Here is a 26,895-nt window from a genome sequence, read left to right on the forward strand (position 1 = left end):
CACAAGATAAAATTTTCTGGTCTGCAGAGATGAAACATCACTTAAGAAATAAAGATAAATAAAATTTAATATTTAAACAGCTGTCTTGAAGTTCTTGCAAGTTGGTTAAAATAAAACAGTTTTTGGTGGTTAGTAGCCCTGCCCTCCTCCTCTCATCTAGATAGGGTTAATAGTACTCTGTTCTTTAGACACTAGTAATTTAATTTCAATCTGTTGCTTTAACTACTGCTTCTAATTTTAAAGGTTGTTAATATTTTATTGTTTTGTGAAACCGACAACTATTAGAATTTGACAATCTATCAATGTAGATCAAGTTCAAGCTCAAAACGATCATCACAAATGATGGTAAAGCTGGTATTTCCAAAGACTGCCACGTAAAAACCAGTTGTCTGGAACTGAAGTATGTGTCATCATTTCTAAAACTCAGTTAAGAAGGTTCTAATGCTCCAGACTGATCCCTAAGGCACCAAGTTCTGGATTAGCCAAATTGTTGTGTTAATCATTCCAATGGCATTCATGTCTTCCTTCAGCCTAATTCTTGGAATAGTTCCCAATGTGTATATTACTATTATCCATTGAGTCTTTAGGCCCCATATTCAGTAAACACACCATAGTAAAGAGTGTTTAGGGAGGCAGCGTGATCGAGTGGTCAGGGTGCCGGACTTGTAATCCGGTGGTCCCGGGTTCAAGTCCCGCTCTGACCGCTAGCTGGAGTTGTTTCTCGGTAGCACCGAGTTCAACTCCTCAGCCTCGCTTGTAAATAGCCAGGTGGTCTGCCTCCAGCCAGTTGGGATTTTTAACTATGTTATTTTCAATGGAAATTATTTCTTTGTGAAATTTAATGCTCGGCCCCACTAGCACTTGTGCTATTAACACTGCCGAGGGTAAATAAAAGTAACATTTTTATTTTTTTGTTTACCTCCACGACATATGCATCTTTTGGTCCTATACACAAATCCAGTTCAGCCTTCGGTCCTTCATCCTGCTCCACATCAGCAACTCCCACAGGAGCATTCTGGGATGGGCTGGGGGGAGGCGTAATCTTAGGAGTGTGCTGCGAAGTTAAAAGAATACTTTCATGTACAATTAAAACTAGTGCTAAAATTTGAAAATACATGTATGAGCAGGCACTGTTGAATCTGTTGCTAGAATTTGAAACTATGAGGTGAAGTTACTGAACCAGCTTATTGCCAGAATTTGAAAATGTTAGCAGAAACTATAAAACCCAATGCAAGATTTTGAAAATATGAGGAGAAACCCTTGAACCTATTGCTACCATTTGAAAGAATGAGTAGAAACTTTTGAACCTATCGCTAGAATTTGAAAATATGAGGAGAAACTGATTAACTTATTGTTAGAATTTGAAAATAGAAACTAACTGTGAAAACCATTGCCACTTCAACTGGTATGTTAATTCTGGTTCTGATAAAAAAAAAGCCCAGTCTTCGGCTTTAAACCCTAAAAGAATGGCTAGTGAAGATGGTTTGACCAGGTATCCTTGATTAGTTAGCCTTATGGATTCAATGTATACCTATTGGAATTCTAACATTTCATTGCATTTACTTATGTTGCATCAACCTCTATGACTTCAATTAATTGGAGCAGTATTGTTACAATCCTGGCAAACTAAAAGATCAACTAACAGATTACCAAAAGTAGTAAGAAGTCTGAAGATCACATGAGGCTGCTGTTCATGAGAATGATTGGCCTAATATTACATTCACCAGTTGGAACAAAGTTCTTGCAGACTAGAGACACTTGTGACATGTAGACCTCAAAACCTTTTAGTCCACATAATTGTATTTTAAATGGCAGTTGACTAACTGATTAGCTGACAAACTGTTACCAAAGAGCAATTTGAAATTCTTACTATCTGAACAGTATCTGTGAGCCTGAAGCTAGCTCTGTTCTTGTTAGTTGTGTCCACAATCTGTTTTTGGATTTCTGTTAGTCGTTTATCTTCTTCTGCAGACAAACGCTGTCAAAAAAGAAATACACAAGCCATGGTTCAAATAATTAAACTCTATATGGAAGGCCAATGGGGGGCTCGAAAGCCAAACTTTATAAAGAACAGTATAAAACTAAATTGGAATCTTCAGTGAGTGGGGGATCCAAATAAAGAAAAACCTTCCAGGAGAGGGGATGGATATTTTCTGGAATTACACCTTCCACAAATTAACGACATCTCCAAACTAAAATGTCATTAATACATGGTTTAGCAGGACAAACTATAGCAAATAAGTCAAGAGACTGACGTCAATAACTGCAGTTATTATTTCATGCCATTGGATTTTCTAACCAGAAATTCTGATATTTCAGCTGAGTATATGGCACATTAGTTAAGCACTTCATGTCTCCCAGTGTCTCCATTTGCGATTGATTCATAAAGTAAGTAGTGAGTGCAGACACAACCAGTGCTTAAAGGCAACAAAATAATAAATAGATCAAATAGTATGGATCATAATATCATTATTTTGGCCAATTTCATACCCGTCCAGTAATCTTCAGCAATGGAGGTGTAGGTAAAGCAGCTAAGAAAACTGCTGTGGATGACTGCCAAAAAAAAAATTAATAAAATCCAGTGATGAGACATGGCATTGGTTACAAATGACAATGACCAGGAAGAGGAGGGGGAAGAGAGGAATGATATTGTTAACGACAATGACAATGGCACTGATGACAACGATGATGATGATGATGATGATGATGATGATGATGACGATGACGATGATGAGCAGGAGTAGGGGAGAAAAAAAGGAAGGAAAGGACAATAAATAACAGAGGATGAAGGTGATGCTAACGTTGATATGATGATGATGATGATGATGATGATGATGATGACGATGACGATGATGAGCAGGAGTAGGGGAGAAAAAAAGGAAGGAAAGGACAATAAATAACAGAGGATGAAGATGATGCTAACGTTGATATGATGATGATGACGATGATGAGCAGGAGTAGGGGAGAAAAAAAGGAAGGAAAGGACAATAAATAACAGAGGATGAAGGTGATGCTAACGTTGATATGATGATGATGATGATGATGATGATGATGATGATGATAGACGGGCAGTGAAAGAAGGAGAAAGAAAAAACAGGTGGCAGGAAAGGTACAGAAAAAAGCCATGAGGAGACTAATGACAACTACCGTCGATGATGATAATAAAGAGGAAGAGGAAGACAATGATAATGGTAATCATGACAAGTAGGAGGAGGAGGGATGTTAATGAGGCAGGAAAGGGAGCTAAATGACAACATTTGGATGATGATGATGATCATGGTCATATCATGATGATCAGGTGATGAAAACAGAGTAAAATAGGGAGGGATGGGAACAGAGGATGATGATGATGTATTTGTAGAAGAAGAGGATATGGAGAATCGATGTTGACAATAACAACGACAAATGATGTAAACAGGGACAATCAGGAACAGGATGAAAATAAAAGGGCAGGAGGAGGAGGAAGGTGACAATGAGATCGCAATGTTGATGATGATAAGGAGGAGGACAGGTGAAGGGGGGAGAGGGAGAGCGGTAGGCAAGGGAGGATGATGAAAACAACGGTATTGACATACAGAGAGGGGACGGAAAAGAGGAAAAGAAGGAAGATGAGGGTGGGGAAGATGGCAATAACAAGGAGCAACAGGATAAGGGGAGTGATGACAACAAAGACGAAGATGATAGTGATGACGATGAAAGGTAAGAGGAGGATGAAGAAGGGAGGAGAAGGATGATAACTCTAATGAAGCAGGGAAAAGACAGGATGACAATGAGGAGGGAATGAAGGATATGATATCACAAATATGATGGTAAATGATCTGATGATGATGATGATGATGATGATGATGATGATGATAGTGATGATGACGTTATAGATGATGCCAAGAATGAAGAGGGAAAGGCAGTGGAGGAGGATGGTGAGGTGGGCAATGATGATGATGGTGTTAACGGTGACAATTATGGTCGAATATGATGTAGATATTGATGACTATAAACACTTTACAGACCCTTGCATCTCCCAAAATGTTACTTGTACATGTTTTAACAACTTCCTGTCCCAACACTCTTAACATTACTTAAAAATGATCAATGGACATGACAATATTCAGTGTTTAACCATGAAGATAACCAGCATATGCACAGAAAAACACACTGTAAAACTCAGGACAATAAATAATGTTTCTTACTGCAGTTCCAACAATAAGATTCTCTCCCACAGATATCTGAAGGTGAAGCCCAAAAAGTGCATTCATTCCCTTAACCTGCCATACAAATATTTAAGAAAGTTAACACTTAAATTACAATTTGGGACATCGACTCTTTTTAACTGAGCGTTGAACATTAACAAATATTCACAAACAAACAGACTGAATTCAAAGTAACATATATATGCATTTAAGAAGCTGTCTCAAGAGGTTTATTTAGAACTGATTAAACATGTACCTGGGAAGTAAAAACAAAAGGGCAAGTGAGGGATTTAGGAATTGATTTATCCTTTGTTTATCTGAATTGTCTAAATAAACACTCCCTCCCAATAATGTTCAAGGTTCATCCAAAGGGTCATCTCATTTTACTGTTACATAGGGGATTCCCACGCCAATTTGAAGAAGACATTTTATTTCATGAGGGAGTGCTCATATTCAAGAAATAATATAACAGCAGCAAATTAACAATACAATTCTAGAAAGTTGTATTCTTTTGTACATTTATTTCATATAATCATATACAATGTCATGACACTTTTCACATCCATTATTTATTTTAATTTAACAAAGATAGCATTTTATACTTCACAATAGATTTCCTTTTTGTTTTTTCTTTCTTAAGTGTTCTCTGAACTATCTTGAATGTAAAAAGTTACACGTCTAATATTTACTAATCCAGAATTTAAGGGCTAATTTGTAAATGATCACCTACGTCCACACTGAGTTTATTTGCTCCTACATAAATTTCTTAATACCTTGACTCTTGAATGACTAACGATATTATTGTTCCATGACTGTGCGTTCGATATCAGATAAAGTGTGTAGTGCTGAGTTGGCAATAATCTTACCATATCGAACATGCGTGATTAGAATAATTACTTTACTAAAAGCTACTACTAAATGTTACTGATTTCATTTTGCAACAACAACCAGAAGTTGATTTAATGGCTGCTATTTCTCGCGTATGGTATAATGGCTGATATCCCACGGCCTCTAAGCCAATCAAAACTCTTGTTTTTAATAAAGCAATTGTTTCCTCATTTTACAAACTTAATTGAGTTCATCATGTCACTTTCCTCTTACCAAAGTTCTCAACATATCAAGTTGTCGGATCTCGAAACCTAATTTATGTGACTCACATTTTCTTCTTAATTTGTGCTCAAGTTTAGATGCCATGTTAGCATCACCTTTCCGACATGCAAGCAATGATTGACCATAGGTGTAGTACAATTCGCTCCTTTCTGACAATCGTTCAGTTTGTTTAGAAATGCGGGTCAAAATAGTCTCAGCAATGTCAACATCTGATCCACTTGGGATGTCTTCTAAGATCCCATGCTGGTAATAACCCAAATGAACAAGAGCCTTGCGCAGGGTTGATTGAACAATTGTAACACTTTTATCAACGGTGGCTTTTTCACAGGCCTGGATACATTTATCCAAGTGAAGCAAAACGCGCGTCTGATCTACTTTCCCATTTTGACTTGTTGACAGGATGATATTGGCTTTTGCGCAGTTGAGTTCAGCAGTGTCTTCGTGGCATTCACCCAAACTCAACATCTTCTCTGCTTCATCCACCTCCCTCATGGCTTCATCATCTTTGCCCCAATCATGCAAAATATACGCTTTACGAATCTTTACCCTGGCGTACAGCACAACCCTACAGGAAGTAAAAGTAGAAGCAGAGTAAATGTTTAAAAGGCACCTATGGAAGATAGAGCGTCATTCTTTGAGCAATACACATGATAGTGCAAAATAGAGATTACGTTTATTCATTACAATTAACTACTTTATTAAAAAAGAAACACGATTTTATTATTGAAAACTGTGACACTTTAATAACAATGTCAGAAAGCAATGCATGGATATTGCACTCTACTCCAGGCAAAAAAAAAATTTAATGGCCACTGATTTGATCAAACTTTTAACTTGACAGTTTGTTACCTTCATCGATTGAAGAATGACACCAATAGTTCCTTTTTAATTCTAACTAGACCAGGCTTTTTTCAAGTTGGGGAGGATTGAGGAGACAGATTTCCCCCTCCCCTTCCCCCCTAACAATATCTCCAAGAGCTAACAAAACTTGACGAACGGCTTGGACCAGGTGACCGAAAGAAAGAGAAGCCTGGAGCTAGGCAAGGCGAGTGGAAGGTGGCGCAACAATTTCTATGTGAAAAACGACCTGAAGGTCCAGTGTCTGCTTCCTCCCATGCCATAAACTTCAATTTGACCATTATGCTTCTGGAAAGTTTGAAGCGCGACTTATTCACGAGTGAGTGTTACGCTTATATTGTGTTTTTGGCTTCTAATACAATGCACGACTTCACACACCACAGGACATCGCTTCTCTCTGATGTGTAAATGCAGATATCGAGGTTGAGTGTATTAATTAAATACCGTGAGACACGTACGCCTTTTCATTGTTTTGACGCGCGGTTCTCGTTGTTTTCACATATCTATTGTTCTATTAAACAAATCAATATGTTTCTGAGTACTAAAAACGCTAAAATCTATAAGGAAGAGAAATGTAATGTATTTAACCCTGATTTGAAAAAGATTTGCTAGGCGTAGTACAATAATGTTGGGGTGGTTACATTATTTCTTAATTTAGTGTTGGACTAGCCTGCGTAGCAGTCGTTTCCTTTTCCTTCAAGCCAAGCGGGGCAAGCGCGCGAGGGCATTGGGCAAAAAGGAGCAAAAAAGTAGGAGCGGGGGGGAGGGGCGGGGAAGGAAAGGAAACGCCTGCCGCTGAGCCCAGACATTTTACCGAACGCCGTTCGTCAGCGAACGGGAGGCAGTGATGTATTACCATTGGCCAATCGTCTGTCAATCAAACTCATAGACCAAAAAGACATCCGGTTAACCGATTATTAAAGACGAATATGCCGAGGCGGAAAGGAACTCTAGGAACTCTTTCTAGTCGTGTCCTTTCGATCTCGAGTTTGCTTTGCTTTGGAAACGACTGAACTACTTTCGCAGGGAGATACTTTAATTCAGTTGAAACCGGAGCAAAGGACTGCTTTGAACATCAAGCAAAATCAACATTCTCGGTCACGCTCAAAATATAGTTTCTATTGCGCTTTGGTTTGTTGGTAGGTATTATCGTCTCAACAAACGTGGTGTCATTCGTCTCTCGAAATCCCGCCGGAATTTTTAAAAATTTAAGAAAATTTGTTCTGGCTGTCGGCGGTCTCAAAGACACGAAAAGCTGGTAGCAAAATTGGCTGGTCTGAAAGCTTGTTTCGCGACGAGCAAAGAAATTTTTTACTCAAACTCTGTAATCATAAATAGATTGAGGAGGCCTCAAGTAAATACTTTGCAGGAAAATTTCAGTTCTAACCACGGTCTGAAAAGGAAGTTTTCAATATTTAGAACGACTTTGTATTTCATGCTACGCGAAATACAAACGCTGGAAACGCGAGAAAGTATTTTAGCCATGTGGGACAAGCTCATTCTGTCTGTAATTCCAGCTGTAAGCAAATGAGTTGATATTCTAAAACATAAGTAAAATTTGCCTTGGTAATATTATCTACGCTTTGTTCGAGCGACGTAAAGTTCGAGACAATCTTCTAAACCACCGCAACTTGAAGTAAACAAGTTGCCCGCCGCGATTCTGTTTTCTCTGACATTTACCAGAAGTTAAAAATGATTGGTTCTCGTGTGACATTTGACGTGACAGTGTAGGTCCCAAGGGAGCGAAGCCATTTGGGGGCGTTCGGTAAAACGTCTGGGCTCAGCGGCAGGCGTTTCCTTTCCTTCCCCGCCCCTTTCCCCCGCTCCTACTTTTTTGCCCCTTTTTGACCCTTTTTGCCCAATGCCCTCGCGCGCTTGCCCCGCTTGGCTTGAAGGAAACGGAAACGACTGCTACGCAGGCTATGTTGGACAGGTCACGTGCCACTAAACTCTACATCTGCAAGCTTTGTATTTGTCTGTTCTACGATTCATTGAACATCTCAAAAATTTCGTCTACAAAACATTTTAGGCACATTTAGTTCACAATTTTTTCAGAATTTTAATCCCGGAAAAAATAAAGGGCAGTGGAAGAGAAACAAATAATGTTGTACCTACCCATTTTTTGCCAGAAGAACTTTAGGAATCAGCTCATTCAACACGTCCAACGCCTCCTGTTTTCTGGATTGATGGCTGAGTGCGACAGCCGACTGGATACCGGCAAACATTTTCATATCTAAGTCATCGCTAAACTGCTGGAAAAAACTCTCAAGTTCTACCCACCGAAAGTTGTATGACATATAAAAGGATCTATTAATCAGTCGAATATATCTGGCGCTGTGGAAGATCGCTGGTTTTGAGCGAGAAGGTACTTGGTCAACAGTGGTTGCCATTTCACGTTCCAATTTGCCCATTCGACGACGTATTCTTGAAATAATTTTGCTATTGTCGGACGTTTCAGCGTTTCTCGTATCAGCTGCTTCTGTAGTTTCGTTGTGCGGCGCAGATATCGTCATCTTGTCTTCTAATCTTTTCAGATCTTTTTCAAGCAAGAGCAGATTGTTGTGATCATCTTTCACCAAATGTTTATATCTCAACAGATCCTCGGTCGGGAATTCCGTCTCGTTCCGCAACTTTCGCAGTTTGTCAACCAGAGGATCTGAACTCGACAATAAATCTCCAACAGCCTGTACTAAAATATCCATATTTCTCTCGAATGTGCTTCGGGAAAGAGCCGCTTTACATGCATGGGAAAACAACGTGTTTCTGACTTCCTTTATTTGGTACATAGCGTTTCCAATCCGCCTCCAATGATAGCCGTAACGAATTCGGTTTAAAGCGTGTGAGTACCTCAACGCGAAAACTAACGCTGTCACATCCCATTCTTCTACGTTTCCACGCGATAAACTATCCTTAATGTGTTGATAATCTGCACTATACGCCGGATCATAAAGACGTGATGACGGTCTTTCCTCCGCCAGCAATTTTGAACCACTTGTTGTGTTGTTCTGCCACGGACATGAGGGATAAAGATAGTTCCATTCTTGTTCAAACACTTTTCTTAACGCTGCGGTCGAGTGATCTACAACACATTTAGCAAGTCTAAAAAATCTAAGCTCCCTGTTGCTGTAGAACGAAGACATTTTACAAGGGAACAGAATGTGAACCGCTTATTAACTAATTCGGCGAAAACACCGAAGCAACGTGAGAAGCAGATACAAGGAAATTCAAAGCAAATTATGATGAAACTGATCTCGTGTCAACTAAAGGGCACCCCGAAAGCCAATCACATTTCACTGATAAGAAGTATCAACGTGACATGTTTTTGAATAAAATTATATAATCCATTTCTCGGAATTGCTTATTCTACGAAAAAAAAAAGGTCAAGTTATGTACCGGAATAATTCATTTCCTGCTTTAATGGGAAAGCAAACTGCCAGCTGAAGGGCTAGTCACTATGATAAAAAGATTCATAAAGATCTTTATGTAGATTGCAGCGTGGGGGTTTGCCCGACCGATTTGGTTTCGATTTAGCATCAAGAAAGGCAAATGAAAATATTAATGACGAGCACGGGGTGCTGTTATCGTATTACCCCGTATTATTAAATATAAAACACGCCACTCACTCAGTTTTATTCGTTTTTCAGACGAAAGGAATATAACGCATCAAAGCTGGTATTGCGTTTTAAATCACACGTTGCATTGAGCTAGTCACACCCTTAACAAATTAAGTAAATAAACCTACATCAGTCAAGGTCACCCGCAACATGACTGTCGCGTCATAAAGATCTCTATGTAGTTTGCAGTGCGGGGGGTTTCCCCGACCGATTTGGTTTCGATTTAGCATCAAGATAGGCTAACGAAGATTATTCAGGAAGAGCGCAAGGTGTGGTGTTGTTATCGTAACCTCCCTTTTTTTTTATATAAAACACGCCACTTCTTTCCTGTTTCAGTTTCAATTTAGCATCAATCCTCTGGGGTTTATGTATAAATACATATAATAATTTTCTGTAGTTTGCATAAAATGTTATTATATTAATCAGTTGCATTTGCTCAGAAAATAGTTGTGATATTCCTCGTGTGTAGAGAGAGCGCATTAATTATACTCTCAAACAGGAAATGACTGCAATGCAATGTCTAAATCGAAAGGTTACGATCCCTGTTATCTCTATTTGACGCCAAGATGAAACCCTTGTTCCCTCCCCCCCCCCCCCCCCGTTAAAAAAAAGTCGAGCCCGTGTGCAGCATAAATGTCATTTCACACGAGGCGGCGTTGAATCTCCACGTTAACGTATCAGATTTTAAACTGTTCCAAAAGGACTTTTGTCCAACTGCGGAGCTGAAAAAGTTGATACTTCACTGCAAACACTAAAATAAGTCAGAAAAAGACTTTTCGCGCAGTGCTCGGGGATTTCCCACAATCATTTCAATTTAACCAAATGACCTAGTACCCGAAATGTTGCCAATTGTACTGTTATTTCCAAAACCGCGTGACACAATTTATATTCTTTAGCGTGTGTGCGCTCTTGGTTTTGTTTTTGTTTTTGCTTTTTTTTAGCTTGAAGGAACACATTCTTGATGATGATGATGATGATGATGATGATGATAATGACGACGATGACGATGACGATGACGATGACGATGACGACGACGACGACGACGACGATGACGATGATGATGATGATCTCTTTATTTAACCGTGGTGTCAGATTCATTAAAAATTATGATCTTCCACGGAGGCGAGATAACTAATTTCAACATAAATAAAATATAACTACTCGTTACTCACATTACAATATATAAAAATAACTGCCTTATACCACTAACAAACCTGTGGCTACAGAAAAAAAGGGTAATTATATACAGTAGAACAGTAGTAGTTATATACAGGTATAGAGTGTATATACACCTCGACACTAGAGCAAGTTTTTTACTCTTACATCTAGAGTTAATGTGACTCTCCTCGTATCAAAGTTCTCAGCATGTCAAGTTGTTGGATTTCAAAACCAAGTTTATGCAGCTCACATTTTTTTCTCACTTTGTGCTCAAGTCTGGTTGCCACATTTAGATCGCCTTTCCGATACGCAAGCAGTGACTGACCATAAGTGTAATAGACTTTGCTTCTTTCTGAAAGAGGTTCACACTCTTGAGACACACGGTTCAAAATAGTCTCCGCAATGCCAACATCTCATCTTGGGATGTCTTTTACGATTCCATGTTGGTAATAACCCAAGTGACAAAGAGCATTGCGAATTGTTGCCTGTACAATCGTGACACTTCTATCGACAGTAGATTTCTTACAGGACTGGATACTTTTATCCAAGTGAAACAAAATACGCTCGCGATCTTGGAGGTCATTTTTACTTGCAGACAAGATGATATTTGCCTGTATGTTACTGAGTTCACCGGTGTCTTCATGGCACTCTGCGAGGCTCAGCATCTTCTCTGCTTCATCTGCCTCTTTCTTTGCTTCATCATCTTCACCCTGACCGTGCAAAATGTATGCCTTGTAAATCTTTATCCTGGCAAACAGAACAACCCTGTAAGCAGTAAAGAAAAAGAGAAGTCTTTGATGAAGAGACAGAAATTGATTTTCACAGCTTATCTAAAAAATATACTGCAAGATGAAAAGGTAACCTGGAGAGCCTGAATGAAGCGAGCGATAGCTTCTGGGGAGAAGGAGCAGAAACACAACAACAACAACAACAAAATGAGGGAAGAGAGTGGAAGGTGCCCCCACCATATTGTCCTAAAATACTAACTGGTACATTGCTGCTAGTCCGAAAAAAAATCAAGCACTCTATTTTTTAAACGAGCATCAGAATTCAATCATCTAGAAGGAGTAACGTGTGATGGAACAAATTATTTTGCAAGTCTTCATGTCACACCTACTTTAAAATTATGAAGCCCTTTGACAGGAAACAACGTATCTGCATATATTCCACATAAAATGAAGTAGGTCCAAGTCTTCAAGAATTGTCACGAAAAACGCGAAAATGATTTCATTGGTGGAAAACAAAAGCAAGTTTCCATATTGCAACCTACTGGTGTAAATATGCAATTATAAGTTCAATGTGACCATTTTGATTTCAAAATTTGAACATAAATTCTGAGGTGCGATTAATATAATATTGAGCAAAAAATGTGATACAAAATAATCCGCAAGTGGGTCTTGACGCTAATGATTTTCGTGATTGTTTACGTGCCATGTATGCTTGCATGACAACCTTTCCAGACTTTAGTTGAGGGCAAATAATACCTTGAATTCAAGAATTTGTTAAAGTCCTTTGTTTCTCTTGTTCGGCCTGAGAGCATTTCATTCGCTTGGCTTTTGGATTGGTTGGTTGGTTTTTGTCGCTTCTAGAGGAAAAGGGTCTTGAACTCGACTGTGGTTTACGAATTTTAAAATGCAAATCCAAACAATTTAAAACTCAAATTAAGCGTAACTGAAATTTACGACAAATTTACGATCAAAGTCAAGTTGCTAGTAGATAAGAATAAGTTACAACAGGCCAAAAGTTTATATTTTCGCGCTTCAATTTACTTCGATATTCACGAACCTCTAACCGGAAGATTCGCGAAAGTGGACCGCGAAAATGCATTATCACATCGAGAGACCTTACTTATTTGCTTTCCCATAACAGGGGTGAAGGATGGTAAGAAATTATAACTGCACGAAGTAAATGTCAATAAAACTCTTAAGTTTCCTCTAAACTTTGCACTTTTCTTAGTTTTGGACTTCCTGATTCATCGGAGTTGTACCAGCCAATTTTACACAATTTCCGTGAATTTAAACTCCACGAAAATAAAATAAAGTATTAAAGAAGACTGTCAACAGTGCACCTACCCATGTGTTGCTACAAAAGCCTTGGGAATCAGAGCATTCAAGACTTCTAAGGCCTCCTGCTTTTTCGATTGATGGTTGAGCGCCACCGCCGACTGGATATCAGCAAATATCTTCATGTCTACATCAAGGTCATCGCTAAATTCCTGAAAAAACTTGTTAAGTTCCTCCCAGCGAAAATTGCATGACATCGAAAAGGTTCTATTGATCAGTCGAATATATCTGGCGCTGTGGAAAATCGCTGGTTTTGAGCGGGAAGGCACTTGGTCAACAGTGGTTGCCATTTTACGTTCCAATTTGCCCATTCGACGTCGTATTCTTGAAATGATCTTGCTATTGTCGGACGTTTCAGTGTTTCTCGTGTCAGCTGCTTCTGTAGTTTCGTTGTGCGGCGCAGATATCGTCATCTTGTCTTCTAATCGTTTCAGATCGTGTTCAAGCAAGAGCAGATTGCCGTGATCGTCTTTGACCACATGTTTATATCTCAACAGATCCTCCGTCGGGAATTCCGTCTCGTTCCGCAACTTTCGCAGCTTTTCAACCAGAGGATCTGAACTCGACAACAAATCTCCAACAGCCTGTACTAAAATATCCATATTTCTCTCGAATGTGCGTCGAGAAATAGCCGCTTTACATGCATGGGAAAACAACGTGTTTCTGACTTCCTTTATTTGGTACATAGCGTTTCCAATCCGCCTCCAATGATAGCCGTAACGAATTCGGTTTAAAGCGTGTGAGTACCTCAACGCGAAAACTAACGCTGTCACATCCCATTCTTCTACGTTTCCACGCGATAAATTATCCCTGATGTGTTGATAGTCTGCACTATACGCTGGATCACAAAGACGTGATGTCGGTCTTTCCTTCGCCAGTAATTTTGAACCACTTGTTGTGTTGTTCTGCCACAGACAGGAGGGATAAAGATAGTTCCATTCTTGTTCAAACACTTTCCTTAACGCTGCGGTCGAGTGATCTACAACACATTTAGCAAGTCTAAAAAATCTAAGCTCCCAGTTGCTGTAGATCGCACAAGTAGACATTGTGGAGTGAACCAAACTAAGAGATGCAAATAATATGCAAATACAACGAAACTGAAAGTAAAAATGAAATGAAAGGGACAACCCAAAAGCTAATCAATTTTCACCAAAAACCACAACTATGCATACAAGACTGTATTCCATTTCTTAGAAATGGGATAAAATGTAATCATCTGAATCACGCTGACTGCTACAGAGGAAACTAATTCCCTGCTTTCACGTGAAATCTAACAACCAGACGGGGCTTGAACATGATGTTTAATTCAGCTGTAAAATACGGTATACTGAAAATTATATTTGTGCAGCAGAGCAGGGAGTATTTGTTTTAATTTCGCATCAAGGTCGGCGGCGGATTCTTAGCTTTTCAGCTTCACTCCAGCCACGACTAAAACTCAAGATTTTAAATCTTGATTTGTACCTCTTAAAATTGTTGGTGTTATCAGTAAGTAAAATGGGATGAATAATTTACTTCGATGTTAAGAAAAAAAGATCTTTGTATTGAATTTGTATCGAAGGCGGGGGTGTCCCTGTTCCTGTTCTCAAATTCTATTCTCAAAATGTTGGTATAATTGTATTCGTTTCAAAACACGTCTTTTATGACGGCAAGTAAAATGAATTATTTTGGGACGCATGAGAAAATTTACTTCTTTGCTAAAGAACGACCTCTGTAGAGAGGTACGGTGAGAATTACGGAAACTTTCATTCTTTTCATTTCAAAACATGTCCCTTTTATTCGTTTCTTCATGTATTAAAAAAATAAAATCAAGGACAAATATCATGAACTCTTCGAGGTCCCAGCTGTTCAAAGAGCGGATAATTTCATGCAGCAGATAAGTCGCTTTCCAGCGGATAAAATGTATTGGTTAGAGTACATTTATCCGCTGGATAGCGATTTATCCACTGGATAGAGTTATCCGTTTTTTGAACAACCGCGGCCAGAAAAATAGGGAGCCAAAAAAAAAAAAAAATGCCCCTTCCCCCTTTCCAGTGTCCCCTACGTTCCCTTTTCCACAGTCTCTCCTCGGTTGCGAAACTTTTGAATGCAGGGGACCGTTTCGTTGCCGGATCTCTTGTAGTAGAAATGAACATACCAGACGTCACTTTACATGAAAGTAAAACACACTGATTGTAGGGCTGACCCTACGGCAAAGGGCAGTTAATTTGGGCCAATATTTCAACTGGTACCACTTGTCTTCTTCAGGGCCAGTGTTACAAACTAGTGGTACTAATTGAAATATTTGCTGTAGTGTCAGCCCTGCAATCAGTTTGGTTTATCTCCTCGGCTATTTCCTTCATCCCATAACTCGACATACCCAAAGAAGTCTTTGCAGTTGAGAGAAAGGGTAAACCGGTGGTACGTGAGTGAGATGATCGGTGAGATGATCTCACCGAGGTAACAAACTTTCTTTGCAAGTTTTGCTACCATAAGTTATTTAGAGGGCAAGTATGTAAGGTGGTTTACTGAAATGGTTCGGAAAACAACAACTAATCGTTCAAAGACAACATGCCACCCACGAGCAAATTCCCCGCGATCGTCCTTCCTGAGATACCCCGCGTTCGCAGGGTATCGAACGGAAATTCAAGAGGGTTTCAATTAAGGCTGTATGAATCACGCACAAGCAGCAAAGGATGAAGCATGAAGGGAAGAATGAGTTGGGGAGCCGAGGCTTGCTGGCGTTCTTAATCTGTGATCATTAGAATTTACCTTTAGTTTGTTCAACAGTTGTTGGTGAAGCTCATACTCCAGAAACGGCAAAATCTGGAAAGAATCAAGCATTAAGTCTGTTATGATGAGGTTTATACACACAAGAAAAGGAGCAATATTCTGTCCCACGGACTGTTATTAACATATGCAAAACACGAGAAAACGGTCACCCTACGTGCAAGATTTCAAACTCGGACGGTTTTATGGCTATATGGGGAAAAAGAGATCTTCACAAGGGCTATCGAAATCCAGAACGAAAATGGCGGGGCAGGGAAGAACCACCAATTTTCAGTGACAATAAAGTCACAATAATTATAAATAGCTTTGAAATACATAACAATAAGCAATGAATAAATAAGAGACCATTGTAGTTATGTACGCAACTTTTAGAACCAAACTTCCAGGAGAAAATCAGAAAAAAAATTTTAGCTTGAAGGAGATTATTAACTCTCTCATCCGCAATTCAAATATATGGTTTTCATATAATTTCACTGTCACCACACAACAATGATTATGAATGATTTTTTTTTTACCAGATTGAAGCTTAATTATCTGTGAAAAAATGGGTGGTTACCCCCATTTTGTTTTTGTTTTGTTGTTGTTGTTGTTGTTGTTGTCGCTTTTTTTATTCCAATAGCACTTGATAAGATCTGCTTTTCCCACATAGGCATAAGCCACGCAAAAATACTTTTTTAATGGGAGAACTGTCCCTCAAAAGCCGGGGTTCTTGGACAGTCCCGTTTGCGCACTAAGAAAAGGAGGCGCCGTCCTTAAGCTGCACCAGAATGGCGCTTTGCGTTGATGCTTCAGAAATTTCAGGGGAAAAACAAACACTCCAAGTTGACGGCAAGATGCAAAGATGGACTCAGTTTACATTATAATGTCAAGCGTTGCGGATACTCACAGTGCTAACAACATCAGCGTTTGCTTCCCCTTTCTCCTTCTTTTTGGGCCTACAAACGCTAAAATAAAAATACAAATTTTATGAACCTCAGAACAAGCATAGTCAATTGAGGGACTGGTTATGAAACCTTGCCATGTTCAAAGTTGATAAGAATGGTGCTGCAATTTAGGTTGGAAGGCCCGCGACCGTGCACAATCCTTTGTTTTCACGTTCACACTACGGCTGAATATTTTAACAAGAACGTTTCTATTGGTCAGTTGCTCTAACACATTACAAAATCTATTGTGCTTTGTGGACGGTCAAGGCCAAAAATATTAACAAAAACGTATAACAAAGAAACTTGTTTGGCTTCATAACCATTCCCCTTTGTTAACTTTGGAAAAACCAAATGGAAAGCAAGCAAAGTTGCCTTATCTGTCCCAAGTTTCGTACATGACTAATTCAAATGACAATTGAATTTTAGTACGGGGTTTGAACCCTGGACTTATTCATAAGTTGGAAAACCATGACCGTTTGGATGAGTGTAGTCCTGAGAGGAGCTGCAGTTGGGTCGACAACCTGGACTGACGTCACTTGACTCTGATGATGACTACCACCCACAATGTTAAAACGACAGTCAATGCATTTCCAAATTATGAACATAAGACAGTGTGTTTCAGTTAAAACCTTAAAGATACGATGGACGATGTAACTACTGCATTAAGTATTATACCGAGCCTGAAGGAGACAGCCTCTGCCAACAATGGGACATTCAAGAGGAGGTTCCGTTGTGGAAAATATTACATCTGGAACTTTCTTTTGCCTGTGAGAAGTGAAAAAAATTCATTTCGGTGATAGTGATGACAAACATACCAGTGCAACATGAAGTCAGAAATGGCGAACAAGATGACCAGAAGAAACACAAAACGGCAGTGACGACAAGGACAAAGACCATGAAGGCAACCAAAATGCAACTAGGTTTTTCTAATTTGAGATAGCATAAATTTATTGTATGATGATTTATTGTATATAAGTAGTTATTAGTTAAGCTTTTGTCTCGGCAAATTAGTTATTGTTTTTAGCTTAGGGCCTAACCGGCCCTAACCAGTCCCGAGGTTCGTTCGTTCGCTCAACCGCACATGAAGATAAACAAGGCCAACATGGACCAGAGTGGTAAGGGTTGTTTTTTTTTTTTTTTTTTTTTGTATACAATTAAAGGGCTTCGCGCACAACCAACCTAAAGTGCATTTTAGTTCGTTTTTTGTTGTTTTGACTCAGACTTGAGGGATTTTTTTCTTCCATGTGCCTTCAAGTCTTCCAGGAAACGTTGTCGTTTTTTGCGCCTCATTTGGACATCCGATTTGGAATAATAACGGCAAGTTTTCTGTTTTTATCCCAAAATGAAACGCCAACACCAGCAGATAAAACATCGGGGCAACATTTCCTAAAGAAACTGAATGCCACATGCAAAACATTCAGCGCGGTTTTGAACCAGAACAACAAAACAACGACCAACAAGGTACTGCAGGACCGGCCGCTTATGAAGCGAGGTCGGATGGGGGAGGCATCCGTCCGATTCTGTAGACGATAAACAGTGGTTTACAACGAATCCAACAACAAACAAATTGGTTATGCCCAGTTAATTACTCAGTCAATAAACCATTCACCATTTCATCATTTAATCAGTCAACTTCATTCCTTCGTTCGTTCGTTCGTTCGTTCGTTCGTTCGTTCGTTCAGTCAGTCAGTCAGTCAGTCAGTCAGTCAGTCAGTCAGTCAGTCAGTCAGTCATTCATTTTTCTGTTCATTCCTTTGATCATTCAATTAGCAAGTCATTCAATCAATCCGTCAACAAGGTACGTGAGCTACTCACTCAGTGAATCAATTGACATGGACAGTTGGAATTTGTACAACGCCAAACTTGAGTGACTCGATACGACGTCCACTTACCTACAAACCTGACATTTAGTAAGTAAAATGGGAAAAGGTAGATCAACGTCTGAGTAAGGAATATGGCACACTGAACATCCAGGTACAGCGGAACCGCTATTGCCAGTAGCGTCTTCAGCTAGACAGGTTCTGCATTAATGAATGAACAAAATAATTAAACTTTTTTTCAGCCAATAATAATTAATAAATAATGATTAATTAAGTTCCATTGCGCAATTATCAATGTAAAATTTTCAATTGCGCATAACAATGATTAAAAGCTAAAAATAAAATTTAAAATTGACTAGCTTTAGAAACATGTAGACATAAAATGTATATAAAAATAAAACGTATATTTAAAAAGCTAACGAAAATAAAAAGGTCTTGATTGCTTTCTTAAAATTTTGCACAGATGTGATGTTCCTTAATGTACATGGAAGATCGCTCCATAATTTAGGGGCGCCCACCTGAAAAGAACGATCCCCAAGCGTGGCGAGCGATTTACACGAACTACAACTAAGGCGTAAACCATTGTTGGAACGTAGGTTATGTCTTCCAGTAGTGTCTCTAACAGAAATAAGTTCACTTATGTAGGCTGGAGCAAGATCGTGTATGGCTTTAAAAGTAGTCAACAAAATTTTACAATTACCTAACAGTCTTCGCATCTTCCAAAGTACAACTAATCAATACAAATGAAATCATCTAGTGAATCTCTTTTAAGCCTAAATTTTGATATTTGGTCGCCACGACTGTTTCAGGCCATTACTGTAATCACAAAATACAATATACTGTACCAGGCAGTTTGCATCTAAAATAGCGAATTATGTAACTGGCTAGCGGTCCAGGCCACTTGTCAGTTTTACCCTAGTTCATAACCCACAGAGCATTTTGAAAACAAAATGTTTTTTTATCTAGTTCTAATCTGGCTTAGACCTATTCGGCTAACCCAATGTTGTACCCAATTCAGATCCCCCGGGGTTAAGATTCTTTGTCTATTGCATTTGCATTATAATGTAGCATTCACATTTAAATGATATGGAAATACTAATTGGGTACAACATTGCGTTAGCCAAATAGGTCTATTTGCTGACATTCGAACGATTGTACATCCACATGTTAGCTATCAACTACTTTCTCTGTCACTTGTGCCAGCTTTGCATGGCTCCCAGTTGTAAGTGAAAACAACAACTTTTCTATGGTGCTGTTTGTTTCACGTAATACGTTTTTCCTCCATAGTTCTGTTCCTGTTTTGACTTAATCCCAGGTAACCATTGATTCTAAACTCACCCGTCATGTTCTGTGACATCCACAGTAACAGGATCAACCGGTTCCACGTGGCTTGGTGATCCTGATGAAACTGCACCTTTTTCTACAAGAGGCGCTGCATCAGGGAAGGGAAATAAGAGACAAGTAATTTTACCTTTTGATAAATGTTGAATTACTGTAGAATTGATAGATAAGTGAAATGTTCAGGTTAAAACATACAAAGAATTCCTTGAGGAGCTCCAGTGAATTCTGTAGTAGCTAGCTGTAAGTCTATACATGCTGCTGTTCCTGATGCTGATAACACAATTAGCTCATCGCTAGAAATAATAAAATAAACAGTCATTTTAGGTACAGGTGATAATGATGACCAAGTGAGTCAAGTTCTGATATCTATTAGGAACAAGAAAGGTGCGGTATCTTTACTTCTCCGAGGAACTGTCTGTTCAAGAGCTTGCATTACCATAGGGGGCCCACACAATCTGTCTGTGTAGCCGATTGTTGTTATATAGTAAATGCGCTGGATTTACCGTTTGCTTCACCTATAGCGATATATCGCTAACTATGTATATAAATCAATGATAAATAAACGTTGAATTACCTCATCTGTGGTATATAGTCGTCCAATCAGAAAGGGGCAATCAGCGGGGACGGTTTGTGACTGGCACGTATGGATCTTGCTACGCATTCCAGTCGCTCGAATACTGTGGGATTTTGATTTTCTTCGAGGACTAGCTCCGGGCCGTTTGGATGGATTTTCGATTGGAAGGTACGAGAAGAATCCTGAATCTGTTGACCTTTATGCTGTGAAGTTTGAAAGCGGAGCGATACGTTTTTTTGGGGGGAAAAATCGCTCTGGCGCTGGAACCCTTTCAAAACTTTGATTCCTCCCTTCTCCTTCTTATATATCGAACAGTTAAAGGCGAACTCAAACTCCTTCAAAATCGCTCAAAAAACCGCTTTTGAGGTAAAAGGACGACTATATACCACAGATAAGGTAATTCAACGTTTATTTATCATTGATTTATATACAAAGTTAGCGATATATCGCTATAGGTGAAGCAAACGGTAAATCCAGTGCATTTACTATATAATAACAATCGGCTACACAGACACATTGTGTGGGCCCCCTATGGCATTACAAACCATTATTTATCAAGACTAAAGGATAATTTAATTGACAATGAAGATAACGATTAAATGGATGATGTAACAATCACGATTATGATGATAATGATCACAATGATGACAACATTAATGATGATGATGGCGATGCTGACGCTAACATTAATGTCGATGACAATGAAGATGCCTTACATGTTCAAAATGAAAACATCTTAATGATTGTAGTTCAAGGCATATTCTTGCAGTCCACATATTGTTATAGAATAACAAGGTGCGTGTGTTATGAGAAAATCTGACCAGGTAGAAGATAGATTGGCCTCATGTTATGTAGTTTAATGGAACAGATTGGACAGGTGTGATATAATACATCTACAGCTTTAGCTATTGCTTTGTCTTTTCGTATAGAGAAACTGAACGGCTCGGAGCATAACCAACCTATGGTTGCATTTTAGACCGCTTTTGTTGTTTTAGCTCAGATTCACCAGACCTTCTGTGCGTGGCCTTGAATTCCTTCAAGAAATGTTGCTCCAATGTTTTATCCGCTGTTTTGCGCTTCATTTGTCATAAAAAGCTATGTTATAGACAAGATTTTAGTTTTTATCGAAAAAAAAGGAAGCGCCCAGCAATGGATAAAACATTGGAGCAACGTTTCCTGAAGAAATTCAAGGCCACATGCAAAAACTCCAGCGAATCTGAGCTAAAACAACAAGAGCGATCTCAAATGCGAACATAGGTCGGTTATGCCCAAGCCATTCAACTACCAAATCCCTTTTGGTAATCCTAAGCATTCCAGTTAGCTTACCATATACTTGTAACTTCATAGTATCCTATAACTGCATGGCAGCCAAGAGCTCTGGCATGAGATCGGATCTCCATTCTGACTTCACTCCACCAGGCATCCCTTGTTTCTGGCTCGTCTGATGTAAAAGAGGACCAAGAAAGTTTTATGAATTTATTACACCTTGCAATACATGTACAAGTTAACAAACTCGTCACACAGTAGCAGGTGCCTTGTGTTTATGGCAAACGTAGCAATCCATCATTAAGGGTGCTTTCCGTTTTATAGTCAAAATTTTATAATCTGAAAAATTGTGAAAGGAAACATCAACTGCTAAAAAGTGTCAGGTGTATTCATCAACCCCAATGGCATCCAATACATGTAGACAATCAGCTTGCAATACAAGTAGAAGTTAACAAATTCATCACACAGTGGCGGGTGCCTTGTGTTGATGGCAAACGTAGCAATCCATAGTCAAGGGTGCTTTCTGTTTTATAATCAAAATTTTTGGTTTGTGATTCTGAAAAATTGCGAAAGGAAACATCAACTTCTCAAAAGTGTCAGGTGTATTCATCAACCCCAATGGCATCCAATACATGTAGACAATCAGCTTGCAATACAAGTAAAAGCTAACAAATTCAACACAGAGTGGCGGGTGGCTTGTGTTGATGCCAAATGTGGCAGTACATCATCAAGGGTTCCTTCTATTTAGCCCAAATGTTTGGTTTGTGGTTCCAAAAAGTTGCAAAAGGAAACAACAACAGCTGAAAAGTGTCAGGTGTATTCATCAACCCAAATGGCATCCAGCATATATCTCAGGAAAACCAAAAGCGTTTTTTGCTTACAATGTCTACTTTGTAGACCCCTTTACACCAGTAGGGTCTCTAAACCAATTAAGATAGCAGCACTACAATGTACTCGGATACTTTCTAAACCCCCAGTGGCTTAGAAATTCTATTTATTGGCTGTGCATCCTATGAAAAAAATAGAGCGTTTCTGTTGAGGGAGTATCGATTTATAGTTGGCCTGCACAAATTATATGTTCTTAAGGCAACCATTAGGGCTTAACCGTTTATATCCTAGTTTCAAGAACATCAAATTCCAAGGGCCAATTATCACACTGATTGTCCCGAGACAGAAACACTGTATTGTTTTTATTGTTCATCACTAACCTTTCATCTGCACAAAAAATAACTGACACTACATTTGAAATTTACGCTCACCAATTTGACCTTTAAGGCGAAAGGTTGAAATAAAAAGATGAATGAACAATGTGCAAGATAAAAATACAATGAAGGCAACCTTTTTGTTAATGAATTGAAAGAATAAATGCGAAGGTTTTTGTATCCATTTCTGAAGGCATTTTTGCTGGATGGATACTATGCACTGAAAGACTCTCCGAGGATGAACGATATCACATCACATGATCAAGTAAAACCAATCAAACTAAAAAAAATTAGTGGTGAGCTATAAATTTGCACAGCACTTGCACAATTAATAAGTTAAGAACCCAGTATCACCTTTGTGCACCAACAAAACAGTTGACAGAGTTGAATCTGCAGTTTGAAAGTTAATCGCAATCAGCTCTCTTCTCTATTTTGACCTTTAGCACATCATGTTCTCTTGCTCAGACTGTTAGGTACTCTCAAAAAATGCTTCGTCTCTTATCAAATTAGACATCTTATTCTTGTTTATGCGGAGCTTCAAAGTACCTGGATGATTGATTTTGTCCAGAAGTTTCACGGATCTAGCTGTTACAACACCTCCAATGTGTCTCAAGAAACCAGCTGGGAACTTTGTGATGGTAAAAAATGGAAACTCCTATAAAACACAGATTCTGAAATAAATTCTTGAACATTCTTACAATATCATTACTTCGATAGTAACAGTACTGTAACATTTCTAGTATATTTGGCAATTTATATTGCAGATTATATAACAGGCAGAATATTAACAACAAAAATGCTTTCATGTCATCAGACAGTTAACAAGCCTGGGGTCCACTTCTCAAAACGCCTGAATTTTTCAGCCCAATAAGTACTTCTTCAAACCTGGTTTCTATCGACTGGTGGTAGGGTTTAGTAAAAAATTGGCCAAAGTTCTTCTTAACATCATAAACCTTTTGGAATTTAGCCTTTTAAACTATTAAAAATTCCAATAATATTATAGATTTGCTAATGACCATTCTGTATGTAAAATAGAGTTTGGGGCCTGGAATGTTGAAAATGAACGCCTAGATGCAATTACCAAGTCATCAACTGTCTTCTGTTTCTGAGTGGCTTGCCAGAGTCCTTTTGTCTTGGGAATAGGCGTACTACCAGCACTTCCACTACCACTGTCCACTCCAGCACTGCCAACTAGAAAAGCCACTCGGTCTGAAGGCAACAGAGGAAAAGACAACCAATATGGTAGCATTAAAGCTCCATGCCAGAGAGCATAATAATACTAATCATCATCATCATCATCATCATCATCATCATAATGGCACATCACACTGCGTAGTGCTTCTGTCCATCGTGATAGTTTCTTGGTTTTCTAGCACAGAGTATCACTACAGTACTACGTCCACCTGGATGGGATACAGATTTATCCCTCAATTCTACACCAGGATTGAGAATGACAGTGCAGCTCTGAAAATCGTCTTGTGTAAAGATACAATGTAATTATGGCAAAAACTATGAGACTTCTTAAATTGGTGGCACAGGGTAAACTTCCTGACAAAATATAACCCGGCTCCTTATTTGAAATAAATTTATTTCAGTCATGATAATTAACTTAAAAAACACTAATGTTAGTGGAATAACAGCAGGCAAGAAATAATCTTCAAATAACAACACACGCTTTGTATTTATATGACACCGACTAGCGGTTCTATTTGCATTTGACACTGAAGATGGATGTAGGTCATCCAAAACATGTTTTTCAAACTTAAAACCGAGTGTTGTTATTTGAAGACTAATGTTACTATTGTCAATAAAACTATTACCTCTCGGAGGGGACTCTGAGCTTGGATCCGAGTCAGATGAGGAGACACGTTTGCGGAAACTTGGAGCAGCGATTTTACTGGATGGAACAGGCAAGGTTTGAAAAGTCTCTGGGAAGTTAAACCTGAGGGATAAGGTTACATGTATTTGTGTAAAAAAAAATATTGAGTTATCATTTTTTACAATAACTGCCCAAAATAACTCCCATATACTACTAACAGAAATCTGAAAGCAAGGGATCTTGTTACTTTAAGATTTAGAAACCTTTTGCGATGATAATCACCACTTTTACGGGTATCAACTCAAGTCGTCAAAAAAAATGCATGCTAAAACGTGCAGCATGTTGTGGGCTGATATATCTTCATAATTTAATCACAATAAATGTGAAAAAAATCGACACAATACCTGCTACAAAATATCTAAAAGGTGTTATTTTAGCCAATCAATTTAAAAACATCAGTTTTGCCCAAGCAATTTCTTTGAGACTACAATTATATTTACTTTGTACATGGTTTGAACCCAGAAGTCATGTCATAAATACATAAATTATGATCATCCGGGTGACTGTAGTCCTGAGAAGGACTGTTTGAGGTGACATTGACTAGCGTTCCGACAACCTGAGCGGAAGTCATCTTCAGAGTCAAGTGAATTGTGGAACATCAGTAGATGGTATAAATGTCTCTGTTTGTTGACCTGATCAGTCAGCGAAGTCGATATGTTATCAGCCATTTGTCAGTATGTCGTGATGTTATTAGCTGTGAAGACTGTAAAGAGTGATTGGTGCTCCATCTTTTGTTGGTTAAAAGTCCGTCGGTCTATTGCTAGTAAAACTGTCTGTTGTTTGTCTGTTTTGTTGATGTTGTCAATAGGTCGTTTGTATGGTGCAGGTAGTTGTAGGCAACGGTTGAGTGGCGTTTGTTCCAAGTTAGTAAACCAGCTTTCCAGAGTGAGTCGTTGATTGTCATTTGTACTGTAGGTAATGCACTTGGCAGAGTGCCAGTCGATTATGTAGTTCGTTTGTAAATGGTCTCCAGCAACGTGATTGTTGATATCACCATTACTAGCGCTCATTTGTGTTCGGTCAATTGTATGTTTAAATTTCTGCCGGTCACACCAATATAAGTGGACTGGCAGTTGCAGCATTTGACCTTGTAAACTGCTCCCTATCTGTGGTTCGGTTCGTCTCTGTCCTTTACGTTTGTCAGTAGTTGTCGCAAAGTAGTGATAGGTTTATGAGCTACGCGGATATTGTAGGGCTGTAGAATACCATCTTGACAGAGTCGGGTTACACTTGAGATCGTTACTTTTCGACAGCATCACTACATTCAGGAATTACTGGTCAACAAGCATTTTATTGCCAGTTTTTGTTTTTTGTGTCCTTTTTTTAATTTTTAGGGGGAAGGAGGTGGGGGTTCTTCTATATTCATGCAGATGATGGTGTTATTTAAACAGGAAGTTCCAGTATAAAAGGGGCCTGGCCAGGCCATTCTCACCTTATCATTCTCTCAATCAACCGTCAGAGCGTAAACAACTGACAAACAACATGTGCCTTTTTCTTTGGCTTTTACCGATAAAATTGGCTTCGTTTTCAGCATAACCCTTGTTAAGCAAATTAGAACTTGATATCTTAAATTGGTGTGGTGATATTATAAAATTTTGAGGCATATTTTTCAAAGGACGCTTGAGTCAACAACTTGTCACGACTGAGCGGCGTCTAAATTTACATCTCACGTCCGCAAAGGTGTGAAATGAAGGAGGGGCTTGCCCTTTTATAGCGGAACTTCTTGTTTAATGGTTGCAATAATAATTAAAAATATGCATAAGACTTCTCTATCATTACTGTAAGAAATCTCCACTTTCTCAAGCTTAGCGAAAATACAATGCTTGCTGAGGGAATATAGTAACTCCAAAAACCTCTTTTAACATGAGGGATTTCTTGTCATCATTGTTATGTATTCCTATACTAGAAAAGCGTCAATCGAACGCACCCTAAGTAATATTGCAGCCCAAAACTTTCATTCCAAGTCACAGTGGAGCTCATTTAGAAAACCCTATTTATAAATTATAAGTAAGTAAGTAAAAGTAAAAAAAAAAACTTTATTAATGTGTCATAGCATTGGTTAGAATCAAGTTATAATCATGAAAATAAAAAGCACTTCTCCGTCTCATGACTCTTAGCAGGCTACTTGCATTGG

The 26,895-nt window shown here is 38.8% G+C and overlaps 3 protein-coding genes across 4 annotated transcripts in view; all 3 read right to left on the bottom strand.

Annotated features, from left to right (window-relative positions):
• The window catches only part of LOC146479846 (C2 domain-containing protein 5-like), a 50,224-nt gene that overhangs the window by 10,557 nt on the left and 12,772 nt on the right, over positions 1–26,895 (bottom strand). The window contains exons 10-23 of one of the 2 annotated variants that reach the window (XM_085110668.1): positions 24,703–24,824; positions 23,964–24,091; positions 23,429–23,537; positions 21,741–21,855; positions 20,036–20,133; positions 19,838–19,931; positions 18,572–18,700; positions 17,355–17,444; positions 16,643–16,700; positions 15,739–15,792; positions 4,188–4,262; positions 2,491–2,553; positions 1,871–1,978; positions 920–1,054 (exon numbers count right to left, since the gene is read on the bottom strand). In XM_085110668.1, the coding sequence (XP_084966794.1) occupies positions 920–1,054; positions 1,871–1,978; positions 2,491–2,553; positions 4,188–4,262; positions 15,739–15,792; positions 16,643–16,700; positions 17,355–17,444; positions 18,572–18,700; positions 19,838–19,931; positions 20,036–20,133; positions 21,741–21,855; positions 23,429–23,537; positions 23,964–24,091; positions 24,703–24,824 (1,378 nt within the window). The remainder of the gene's footprint in view (positions 1–919; positions 1,055–1,870; positions 1,979–2,490; positions 2,554–4,187; positions 4,263–15,738; positions 15,793–16,642; positions 16,701–17,354; positions 17,445–18,571; positions 18,701–19,837; positions 19,932–20,035; positions 20,134–21,740; positions 21,856–23,428; positions 23,538–23,963; positions 24,092–24,702; positions 24,825–26,895) is intronic. The other variant, XM_085110669.1, reaches the window with a different exon arrangement.
• On the bottom strand, positions 4,830–9,419 carry LOC146479847 (uncharacterized). The gene is made up of 2 exons (XM_085110684.1): positions 8,271–9,419; positions 4,830–5,862 (listed from the first exon to the last, which is right to left on the bottom strand). Exons 1-2 carry the CDS (start codon positions 9,293–9,295, stop codon positions 5,274–5,276), a joined length of 1,614 nt encoding a protein of 537 aa, XP_084966810.1. The 5' UTR covers positions 9,296–9,419; the 3' UTR covers positions 4,830–5,273.
• LOC146479848 (uncharacterized) lies at positions 9,771–14,525 on the bottom strand. The gene is made up of 2 exons (XM_085110688.1): positions 13,000–14,525; positions 9,771–11,692 (listed from the first exon to the last, which is right to left on the bottom strand). Exons 1-2 carry the CDS (start codon positions 14,034–14,036, stop codon positions 11,341–11,343), a joined length of 1,389 nt encoding a protein of 462 aa, XP_084966814.1. The 5' UTR covers positions 14,037–14,525; the 3' UTR covers positions 9,771–11,340.

The sequence above is a fragment of the Pavona decussata genome, unplaced genomic scaffold, assembly GCF_977016875.1.
Source record: "Pavona decussata unplaced genomic scaffold, jaPavDecu1.1 SCAFFOLD_58, whole genome shotgun sequence".
Taxonomy (NCBI): Eukaryota; Metazoa; Cnidaria; class Anthozoa; order Scleractinia; family Agariciidae; genus Pavona; species Pavona decussata.